Consider the following 12,244-nt stretch of genomic DNA (forward strand, 5'->3'; position numbering starts at 1 on the left):
ATGTTATTTGGCTATATCTCTTTTCATCATGCATGGCACCCATCACATACTGTTGTGTGACTACTGCTGAATTATGCTTTTCATTCCATCTCATCTGCTGTCTGTCATCCTCAGTTCCCTATGAGTCTCATGCTTAGTACATGTCTTTCTCTCAACATTATGATGAACCCCCCATATGTCATGCTGTGTATGTACCTTCTTGTCAATCAAGGCGTTTAATGCCGTCTAATGTAATTGTGTCACTCTACAAACTCAACACCATGTCCATTTGAGACTACATATCTTGTGGCGAGGATTCACTTTTGTGTGTTTAATCTATAAGGTCTCCTAATCTGGAATCAAGAAACAAAATACAGTCTATGTTATTTCCCACGTGTCTTCTTGGATTACCACAAATAACAGTGTTTGAATGTCAAAACTGAAATATCTCAAAAGATTGCTCGGTAAAATGTATTTTTTCCTGGTGGGGTATATTCAAGAGAAATGTCTTGTTTGTTCTACCAAATGTAGTAATATTTTTAAACTCGTCATTAACAGCGCAGGAATGCAGTTCTCATGCTTATTACATTAAGCTAAAAAATTTTAGTCGGTCTGTAAAATGTACAAAAAATATTGAAAATGCTGAGTTTGTTTCAAACAGAACTTTGTCCTCACAAGAATGATCTTTCTGGTCAGTAGGAAATGAGAAGTTGTGCTTTAATCTTTAGTCTTCTTAACAATAAGGTTTAAAACTCCATGTTGCTGTTTTAGAATACAGACCCCGTTTTTATGTAAACAGGTTAAAATATTACTCACGGCGCCCACCTTATCAAATTACAATCCACAGATTTTAGCACTGTAATCAATACATATCGGGCTCTCCTTAGTTAAAGGTTTCAATAGCAACTATGCAACGGAAACTTCAGTACAGAAAATGAAGATTAATAGATTGTCACACGCTTTGTAAAATAACTAATACAGCTAATGAATTTATCTACTTTATCTTCGCCAGACAGTCGTTGCACCAATCAGACCGTAGGTAACGTGCACTACCCAATCACTTGGAACGTCGTGGGCGGTGCTTGCTTTGTTTTAACACGATGACGAAAGGAAGTTGGTTTAGTTAAGAATTGTGTCAGTGCAGAAGGAAAATGGGTACCTTTGGTTATTGGGCAGTTATGAAAGAATGACCCAAACCGTGAGTAAAGTAATACTTAAGTAATGATGCGCTGTAATTCTGATATCGTAGTAGGTGATTTTTTTTTGCAAAGCATGACGTTCCGCGCTATGTTTTAACCGTTATAACTGTAACCTTTTTCGTTGCAGGGTTTCATTTTATTTTATTTTTTTGGTATCTGTTGCACTGTATTAATCCCCGAGGGGAAATTGTCTTTTCGAATGACCTTATATATTTGTATATGTGACAGCAACTGTTTACTATCGTTTTTTATTTGTTGCAGTATGAGTAATAACGAAATGGTGATGTCGTAGCTGCACGCCTCCCATTTATTTATGTAGGATGGAATGTTTATCTTAACTTTTCATTTTAGGACTTTCTGATGGGTATTTAAAAACATATCTTAGTCACGTAGATTGCATTTGGAATTTTAAATATTTAGTTAAATTATTTCATGCCCCCAATTACAGCGCTGGCTGAAGACGTTTTCCGCGTGCCTATCAGTTAGTTACTCAGCCCGCCCTCATGTGTTCTCTTCTCGTTTCTCCGCAGCATGGCAGATCTCGCACAGATTCCTCACCAGAATTATATTTTGTGGTGTATTTTGTGGTGCATCAGTTTTAGGTAGATACATAGATTTAGGTCCAGGTTGAACGTGTAATGCTTTTGATTCATTTACCGTCTCATTTTAATAATACACTGCATGGACTGCTGATCCGTCAGGCGTTGTTTTCAGCTTTGCGCCTGATACTCCTGAGACATACACACCGATTCACATCAATTCATCTATCCCTCCGTTTAGTAAACCTAGTTAATCCAATTTTAAAGAAGCATTTCAAGGAAACAATGCATGGCACCCCATTACAGGACACACTCTCTCCTATTGGGTTAATTTATAATCACAAGCCAGCCTAATTGCTCCAGGAGGAATCCCATATAGTCACAGGTCCGATATGCAAACGCCACACAGATACACCCTGCTATGTTTTGCACTAAGGTTTTGGGAGCTGTGAGACTCTGCAGTGTGGTGTATACTTATTGTTATTTATCTAGTTAACATCTGAAATGCAACTGAGTGAAACATTTAAGTCAGGAAAGAAACCAAAAAAAAAAAACAGACTTCATGCAACATTGTAGTGTACAAAGTAGGTTTAGAAAATGGATGGTGTGTAATCAATTGCTAGATTGAAATGGTTAAATGTTTACATTTTATATGAGTTTCTCAAAAAAAACGCATACTAATGCATACATGACAGATGTTAATTCATGTGGTATGTAATAAACCACCAGAGTAATTTTTTTTTCTTGAAAATAATGTGTGCCTATACTGTTTGCATTGGAAGCAATTCAAGGAGCAACCTTGTATAAGAAGTATACTAATCACAGGGCATGCTAAATGTGCACAAACAAATTATAGTGTACAATTAATGTAATACACTTGAGCTTAGGGCAATACTTATCTGGAAAATGTGTGTAGCAATGAAGCATGTTCAGGCTCTGTACATATACTGCCAGAAAACAAAACCCAGGACTTTTGAGCAGAAAGAGAATTTGTAACCAATGAGCCACAGTGTCACCCAGTATTCATATCACATCATTTGTTTCAGGGAAAAAGCAAGGAGGGTCGTCTGTTTCAAAAGTTTGCTGGTGTCACTGGTAAATATACTATAAGAAGAGGTGTTTGGTGGTTCTTCAGGCCAAGTAAATTAAAGTTGAGAGTCAGGAAATATAGCAAGGCCCGGTGCCTCTAGTTAACATGTACTTTGCTCAATTTTGTAAGTTTTTGTTCATTTATTCCTAAATTCTTGGTAAAGAACTGATCTGCTCTTGTTTATTTAGTAAAAATAACAGCTTTATTTGTTAAACTGCAATACAGTTCATTGAGTAAACATGTCTACTATTTATATTAGTATCCTGGGTAATAATTAAACAGTTTAGTTTTCTTTGGTACTTTTAGTCCGGGATACCATCAGTGTAAGAGAATGTCCTGTGGTGGATTAGCTGACATTTCAGATTTCTGACTGGAGGGTTCACAGAGTACACATATTGGAATTTAAATTAAATTCTCATTCTTTTAGTTGGTGAAACAGCTAGATTAACCATCTGTAACAGTGCCTGTCTGCTAACAGAATGCATCATAACGTGCATAATACTTATTTTGTTACATAACACAGGGTAGGTTGGACATTTTGTAGGATACTGGCATTAGCATAAAGGGGGCTTAGTTCATTTAAAGTGCTGAAAATCTAGCAGTCAGATTACTTTTAATATTCTCATTATTGATTTTGGAAAAGATAGGGATAAGGAAAAGCACGCATGCATTCGGAGACTTGGTCAATTGTTTTGAAATTTGGAGTGTTTTTAATTTTCAAGTGACTTCATCAAAGAGCTAGTTGCCATATTTCATTTAATATGTTTGTTATAGTTAGTCATATTAAAAACAAAACATAATATAATTCAATTACATGTGTTATATATGTACATTAAAGGCATAGTTTAAAGCAGCTCTTTACCGCATCATGTAGTGGAAAATGGAGCCCAAAGCACAAAGTCTTAAGGTAAAATTATTGGCTACACTCACCCATAGTGTATAACGTGATAATAGCACTTCTCTCTCTCTCTCTCTCTCTATCTATATATTGTGGACGATAGGGGGCGCTCTCGCTCCCTTGAACCCCTGTCCACGACTCCAGACACCAGGTAAAAGTCCTCAAGTTGACTTTATTTTGTCGCCACAGTGCACAAAGCACATTCTCCTCCACAATACTCATATAATCACCAATACTACACAATAATAAACAAATAACCAATCCTCCAGCTCCCAGACGCGTTGCCACCCTTCCACCCAGCTCTGCTAATTGTCTGTGAGTTCACATAGTCCTTTTATAATCCCTGACCCGGAAGTGTTTCTGCCCAATAGTCCACAAGTCCTTTTCCCTTCTGGGTCAGGGTAAGTCGTCCCTTTCTTCAACCCGGAAGTCCGTCGCTCTTCCTGTGACGAACCTCTGGGTCACAGGGCACGAAGAAGCCCTCGGTCCTCCCTGCAGCTCCCTCCTGTGGCCCCCACGGCATCCAGCAGGGCTTTGCATAAAAACTCCAATGTCCATGATGCCCTGCTGGTCTTCTGGGGACCTCCACGCTGCAAGGAGGCTCCACCTGGCGGCTTGGGGGTATTGACCGGGATAAATGGCCGGCCATCCATTACAGTATTCCCCCCCCAGCGACAAATTATTATTCGGAGCGGCCTGCCCCGAGAGGGAAGTCTTCCTCCAAGAGGACGTCCTGGTTGAGCCTTGATTAAAACGAACATCTTGGTCCCTGGAGAACCTAGGGGGAATATTATTCCAAATTGACCTCTTGTCCCCCTCTCTCCAAGGACAGTTCCGCCAAATATGGCCCAACCTTCGCACCCGTAACACTGCCTCTGTCCTCCTGGTATTCTTCCCCTACGGGACTGAAAACAATAAGGAACTATTAGGTCCGCCCCTTTTGCTGGGAGAGAAACCCCTGTCGCCTCTACTGGTGCTTTTTCTCTTTTTGCTTCTTTCCCTTTCTTGTCAGGAGACCCCCGTTTTATTTTCAGGATCTCCTGCTTAATCTGGGGCTTGTCCACAGTCTGAGTCTCTCTATTAAGTAAAGAGAGACCCTTTACTGTTTGCACCCCTTTACTTTTACAAATTACCGGTGGCGGCGTCTTCAGGGCTGCCTCGCTCCGGGAGTCAGCACTGTCTAGCTGCCCCGGATCGATTAGCCCTTCCGCCGACCACTCGGTTAACGTACCGACCTCTCTTGTAGGGTACGCCGTGTATTGGCACCCGCTACTTATTAAACGCGGGCCGGATCACACCGCGTCCCTCTATTATGTGCGATACGGGTCTCGCTTACCTGTATCGCCACATCATTCATTACGGGAGGCTCCCCACCAAATCGCCGCACCTAGGCCCTCACCTTCTCCAACGGCTCTCTGGCTGCCGCTCCCAAATCCCCGACGATCTTTTCAATGGTCGTCAGGACCTGTAAGGCACTCGCTACGGGCTCGATTAGTTTTTCGAGCTGACGCAAGTTTATATAATTATTCCTTTCGACCGGCAGAACACTCACTTCCTCGTTCGTGTTACCTGCCGACCGGGAGCCAATGAGCACGCCCGCTTCAGGCACGTGCTCTGGCGGGTCTCATGGAGGCTTCTGGGATTTGGAGTTCTCAGAGGGTTGAGTTGCCTTCTTCGGCGAACTGCGGCCTGTCTTTAATATTTTTTCGACATCCCGATCAGCTACTTCCCGACCCTCCTTACCTTCTTGTGGGTTGAGCGATGCCTCGCTCGCCTCCCCCTTCCCCTTCGGAAAGACCAAGTCCGTTTCTTCGGGCTCGGAGCTCCTCCTTCCCAGAATGCACCGGGTTTGCTACCGTGTCCCTCGTCGGCTGCCATCATGCGGAAGTCGATTTCTAGGTGCTCTGGCTTCGACAAGAGAAGGCCGTCGTCTTTGGGGCAGTCTCCTTTTCCCCTCGGAGCCTCCAGGTGGTCATCTCCAAGGTACATGCACGGGACAAGGTGAGAAACAATAAAAGGATTTTTAAAGTCGTTCCCGGCACGTACCTTAGAGGGATCGTTGCTTCCTGGAGGTTTCTCCGGACTTGTAAGGCCTCTCCTTAACTCCTCCCGAGCGTCGGCCATTGCACCTCGGCACTCCCGCTGGCGTTGTCGCTTTGCTTGCCCTTCTTTTTTCCCATTTTGGACTCTTTTTTTCGGGTTTTGGCGATGCTGTGGCAATTCCTGACTCCGTTGTCTGTTCAGGGTTCGTTTCCCACAGAAATTTTTGTTTCAGGTCCTCTGCAACTGACGCTAGAGTATCCTGCCGACTACGCCAATTGTGGACGATAGGGGGCGCTCTCGCTCCCTTGAACCCCTGTCCACGACTCCAGACACCAGGTAAAAGTCCTCAAGTTGACTTTATTTTGTCGCCACAGTGCACAAAGCACACTCTCCTCCACAATACTCATATAATCACCAATACTACACAATAATAAACAAATAACCAATCCTCCAGCTCCCAGACGCGTTGCCACCCTTCCACCCAGCTCAGCTCATTGTCTGTGAGTTCCCATAGTCCTTTTATAATCCCTGACCCGGAAGTGTTTCTGCCCAATAGTCCACAAGTCCTTTTCCCTTCCGGGTCAGGGTAAGTCGTCCCTTTCTTCAACCCGGAAGTCCGTCGCTCTTCCTGTGACGAACATCCGGGTCACAGGGCACGAAGAAGCCCTCGGTCCTCCCTGCAGCTCCCTCCTGTGGCCCCACGGCATCCAGCAGGGCTTTGCATAAAACTCCAGTGTCCATGATGCCCTGCTGGTCTTCTGGGACCTCCACGCTGCAAGGAGGGCTCCACCTTGCGGCTTGGGGGTATTGACCGGGATAAATGGCCAGCCATCCATTACAATATATATATATATATATATATATATATATATATTGTCTGTCTGTCCACTTTTCAAGAATTTAGATTGGGTTTTTTTTCTAAATTTGCTTGAACATTCCGGCTGATTCCATAGTGCTAAGTAACACAGTTCACTTGTGGTACCGATTTATTTGCGCAAATCTGAGAGAGACGCAGTGGGCCGAGGGGGGCAGGGCCCTCCTCACTCATGCACCAGCTTTTGGGCGTATCTTACATCCGCTTAGCTAACGAACAAGAGAACTACTTAACAGACTTAGATCAAGCTTTATTCTAGAATTTGCTTGAACATTCCGGTTGATTTTGCAACTTCTCTCATTGCGCTAAGAATCATAGTTTGCTTGCAGGAGTGATATATTCACGCTAATCCAAGTCAAAGGGTGCGGGCCGAGGGGAGGGAGAAGTGTGACGTCTGGAGTAGGGAGCCAGGCAGGGCCCTCCTCACTGTCCTGTTTCATTTCTACAAGGGTGAAGTCTGCTGATAAATTAATCATTTATTAATATAAATATAATCATTATGATCTGCAGATAATGCACCTGTATGTTTTTCTATTGTAGCAGAAATCTGCAGTGTAAATTTATTTACTGTATGCAAAATGTGTCAACAAGTCAGGGCTAGGGAACTTATGTTGCTTGCATTTTTTTTACTTTTATTGGCAGGAACATCATGTAACTTGCCCACAACAATTTGAAGACACAAGAGAAATGAGCTGCTGAGACAGAGGTTCACTCTAGCACATGCCAGTGCAGTGCACATGAATATGCCAGTGTTTCCTGATTTTACTGTTAAGAGCAGCTGCTGGATGGCTAAAAGACAAAAATGTACAACGTTTACAAGTTAAAGTAACCTCTCTCAAGGTAAATTTTTAATTCATTCATTTTTCTAATCTGCATGTCCAGGGCAGGAATCACAGATGTGCTGGAGCCCATCCCAGCACAAACAGGGCACAGGGCGGGTATAGCACCAAAGCTAGGCATCAGCCCCTCACAGTACAAAATGAATTTGAAATAGTAATTTTATCCATAATTAAACTTGCTCAGAATGTTTTTCAGTTTTAATACTGAAGGGTTTGTAAATTTACCTCTGCTTTTCAATGAGAGTTTTTGAAATTTCAAAAAATTGTACAGAATGCTCTATTTTAGATATGTCAATGAAATTTGAACTTTCCCAACAAATGTTCTTGAAGAATAAGTGTGCCAGGTGCAAGTGCTTGTTCATGGCTAAAGCATCTGTCTCATGAAGTCCTACTCAAATGTTCTTTATAAAAAAACAGCTACACGTCAGAGCCTCTAGGTGTAAAATACCAAAGAACAATACCAAAATGCTAAATAACAAAACAAACTCTCTGTATATACAGTATATCGAAGAATAGCTACACCATCTGGTGTTTGTGACAGTTATAAGTGAATTCACACACAGATATCTGTTTATCCATATCTTCTGCCCCCTAGTGTTTTCTTGTCTGGGGTCATGGGTGTAAAGCTGAGACTATTTAAAGCAAATGGACGCACAAAGAGACTGCAAGGTACTTGCTATTCTCTCATTTTTTTGTCCTCAATTTAAAACTGTGCCACCTAAAGGTTTCATCTCTTGATTATTGGAGAACTTGGATGCTCAGCTGGAGGTGAGAAGAGAATGTTAAAGGCTTGAGTAAGGACAGTGTGAAATCTCAGTACTTCAGACCTATGAAGTATTTTGTTTCAATGTCCCTCTCGGGTGTTTGCACAACAGTCATTGCTGATGTTGTTAGAATCTGTTTCATCTTTTTATCAAACACCTTAAGCACCAAAAGGCTAATGCCATTTTAGTTAATTATTTGATAGGTTGCAGGAATATGTTCTGCTTACTGTGCTTTGACAATTGAATACCCTGCACCCACAAGTTATTCTTTCTAATATACTGCTACAGTTGGTTGTCTGTTTTTTTTATAAAATGACGTTAATTTTTGAAACAACATATCAAATAATTCAGAGTTAGAGTCCCTCTGAATATACATTTGATTATGATTACAAGTGTCCCCTAAGGATGTGTGTGCTCCCCAGTTTTGTTTATATAATGAACAAGCAAATTATTTAGTAGAAGGTTAAAACAACCACATTATGAAGTGTTCTGATGATGCAACCACTCTTGCTCTGCTTGATGGAGACACACAGTAGATGTGACTGCTTATAAGAGGAATATTCAAAGGTTTGTTTAGTAGACCCCCTACACTAAGAAACTCAGTAAGTGATGTCTGACTTGAAGTCGGTTGGTGATCATTTACCTTTGTTTGTTGAATATCAGAGGTTAACATTATTGTTAGTCTTACCATATTGAGTGCATGCGCATAGTTTTAAAGTGAGGAGCTCATACTGTCTTTATTTAATGCACAAGGTAGAGATTTTATGATATGATCCAAAAACCTTACTTCTCAGTTACCATGCAGTTTAGTATCTTAGACTGTTTTAGTAATTCAGTATACAATTACTCAGGGTGAGGCAAAATGTTTTGCAGTTGGAAGTAATAGAATAGATGTTTCTTAGATAAGTTCAGGTGATCACATGTGTCCGACATGTTTTGTGCACAGTGAGTTACAACTTCAGGGTTAGTAGGTGGGCTAAATAGGTAAAAGCAGTTTTTGCTCTAATTTCAATTACACTTGCTGAGGACAACAGTAATATGGCAAGGATATACTACTTTAATCATGTATTAAAAGATTATGTTTTCAGGGTAATGTAATTTTATCTGTGTGTATTGTAGTTTTGTACATTTTACAGTTATGCCATAATTTTTAAGTACAAAATTAAAATAGTGTTCCTTCTAAACCAAACTGGATTAAGCAGTCTTAAGAATGTTACGCAGTGATATAATTTCTTCACGAGTAGGTGTAACTGAATATTTTTCACAGATTCTTTGACTTGTTTGAATCATCTCCTTAATCTGCGTGTTTTTCCCCAGTACACAAATTTTCCCCCAAATTATTGACTTGGAATTGTTTCAGTTTATGTGACTGCCTGGACCCTAAGGTCTCAGCTAAGTCTATTTCTATTATGCAACCTTGACTCCAGGAATATGCTTCACCCATGCATGGATTAATTGGTGAAAAATTGAATGAGCACATAATTTGCTTTAGACGTTATACTGATTGCCTGTAGTGCATCTGCATAGATTCAATAATAATTTCCTTTTTTTCAGGTCCTGAAGAAGAGTAAAAGATGTTCAGCACTGTGTCATGCTTTTTTTTGCACAGTGTGAAGAAGAAAACTGATTATTTCCAAAAACAATGCCGACAGTACTCAAGAAAACTAATTTGGAAGTGGAGGCAGGTGAAATCACAACATACTTTGACAGCAAGAATTTTTAGAGATACTGAAAATGCAGTTTTCCGATTAAGGAAGGATCCAAGATGTTCCTTCACCCAAGAGGTATTTCAATGCCAGCTCTCTCCTGTTCAAATCAACACGATCCTCAGAGCCAATGAAATGTCAGTCAGGATCCCAGAATTTGATGGTAGAAGTCTCAGTTCTGTGCTTAAATTTGAGAGCAATCAGCTCCCAGCAAACTCGCCTACAGAGGACCGAAGGAGTGTAGCCACTTGCATGCAGACTAAAGGCATGATGTTTGGTGTATTTGATGGACATGCTGGTTTTGCTTGTGCACAGGCTGTGAGTGAACGCCTTTTTTATTACATTGCAATGGCTCTTATGCCTCAAAAAAATCTGGTGGACATTGAATTTGCAATGGAGCATATGAAACCAGTTTTGCCCATTCTACAATGGTATAAACATTCAAATGATTACATTTACAGGGAATCTGCATCTCTTTATATAGACCAACTCAGAGTTTTCTGGCAGGAGCTTATAGACTCTGATAATGCTGAGGGATTGAGTAAAAAGGATGCACTCTCTCATGCTTTTAAGAGGCTGGACTCTGATATTTCCCTGGAAGCCCAGATTCCTTTGAACAATGACCTGATGAAGAATACAGCTATTCAGGTAGCATTTGCTGGCTCCACTGCCTGTGTAGCTCATGTGGAAAATGGCGACTTGCATATTGCCAACACAGGCGATTGCCGAGCAGTACTAGGTGTTCAAAATGAAGATGGAAGCTGGTCATCTTTGCCTTTGACTAATGACCACAATGCTTTAAATGAGGCAGAATTGTTACGTGTTTTGTCCGAGCATCCCTTGGAAGAGAAGGACACAGTTATAGTTGAGAACAGATTGCTTGGACTTTTGATGCCTTTTAGAGCCTTTGGGGATGTCCGCTTTAAATGGAGCAAGGAACTTCAAAAGAGTATTTTAGAAAATGGCTTTGATTTAGAATCCCTAAACATTCAGCAATATTCGCCTCCTAATTATCATACACCACCATATTTGAAAGTAGAGCCAGAGGTAACTTGCCACAGGTTGAGACCTCAGGATAAGTTCCTCATTTTGGCCTCTGATGGCCTCTGGGATATGCTGAGTAACGAGGAGGCAGTTATGCTGGTGGCAGAGCATTTAACTGGAATTCATGCCAATGAGCCAGTTTCTACTAGTGAGAAGCAGGTTAGTTTAGGAGAGATGCATAGTCTTTTGATGAAGCGAAGAACAAGAACTGTGTCCCCTTATGATACCAATGTTGCCACTCATTTAATCCGCCATGCCATTGGCACCAATGAATACAAGGAAATTGAGCAAGAACGATTAGCTGCCATGGTAAGCTTGCCTGATGATCTGGCCAGGATGTACAGAGATGACATTACTGTAACTGTTGTCTATTTTAGCTCAGATTTACTCAGAACACTTTAGTTTTTTTCTCATAAAATTAATATAGGCTACTGAATAATTAAATAATTCATGTTTGTATTTATAGTAAACTGCAGAATACTTCCATGTGAAATAATGTAATTATGGTGCTCTAAGAGATTTTGCTGCCCGTTAGTTGACATGCCATCAGGTACAAAATGAAAAGGGGGCCAGAAAAACCTCAAAACAACATAAGTAACACTTTTATAGCAGACATCTGATTAGATATTTTGATTTTAATGTAAAACAATATCAAACAAAAGAGGACTTTATTCTCAAAATGAAAATAAACTTATTTTGTGAATAAACAAAACCTTCTGACAAAAGAAAAAAGCAAAAGAAGTGAAAAATAAGAGTAATCTTCATATGTAGATGTCCTTGGGTCTTACAAGCGAGCTCCTGTATTTTCCAAGTGTCACAGTGTAGAAAAAAAACTGTCCTAACTGGTTAAAAATCTTTTAGGAGTACGAATAGTAGCATTTTATGAGCTTTTCTTATTTAGGAAATTACTCCTAACTACAAAGAAAATGTGAAATAACAAAAGAGAATTAGGCATTTAAACCTACAGCAAAAACAGAAATATTTGTAAATGTTGTGTGAATGTCAAAGTCATACTGCTGTGCTTTCTGAATCCAGAATAAGAGAAGAGAAAAAAATACCATTTTAATTAAATGAGATCAATTATTATCATTGATTGTGAATATGGTTGGAACAAAAACCTGCAGCTCCAGTGGGTCCCCAGGACTGAGTTTGGGAACCACTGCCCTGGAGAGCTTGAGATTATATAAATATCCCCTGAAGTTATCCTTTTGACTTAAATATCTTGAGGCACCAACTCAAATCAACTGGAGTGGATTGACTAAAGTTTTG

The 12,244-nt window shown here is 40.6% G+C and overlaps 1 protein-coding gene across 1 annotated transcript; it reads left to right on the forward strand.

Annotated features, from left to right (window-relative positions):
• Positions 1 to 1,094: 1,094 nt before the first annotated feature.
• pdp2 (putative pyruvate dehydrogenase phosphatase isoenzyme 2) lies at positions 1,095 to 12,034 on the forward strand. The gene is made up of 3 exons (XM_039763245.1): positions 1,095 to 1,177; positions 7,265 to 7,462; positions 9,780 to 12,034. The coding sequence occupies exon 3, from the start codon at positions 9,800 to 9,802 to the stop codon at positions 11,375 to 11,377; it is 1,578 nt and encodes a 525-aa protein (XP_039619179.1). The 5' UTR covers positions 1,095 to 1,177; positions 7,265 to 7,462; positions 9,780 to 9,799; the 3' UTR covers positions 11,378 to 12,034.
• The last annotated feature ends 210 nt before the right edge of the window (positions 12,035 to 12,244 follow it).

This window comes from Polypterus senegalus, chromosome 9 (assembly GCF_016835505.1).
Source record: "Polypterus senegalus isolate Bchr_013 chromosome 9, ASM1683550v1, whole genome shotgun sequence".
Lineage (NCBI taxonomy): Eukaryota > Metazoa > Chordata > Cladistia > Polypteriformes > Polypteridae > Polypterus > Polypterus senegalus.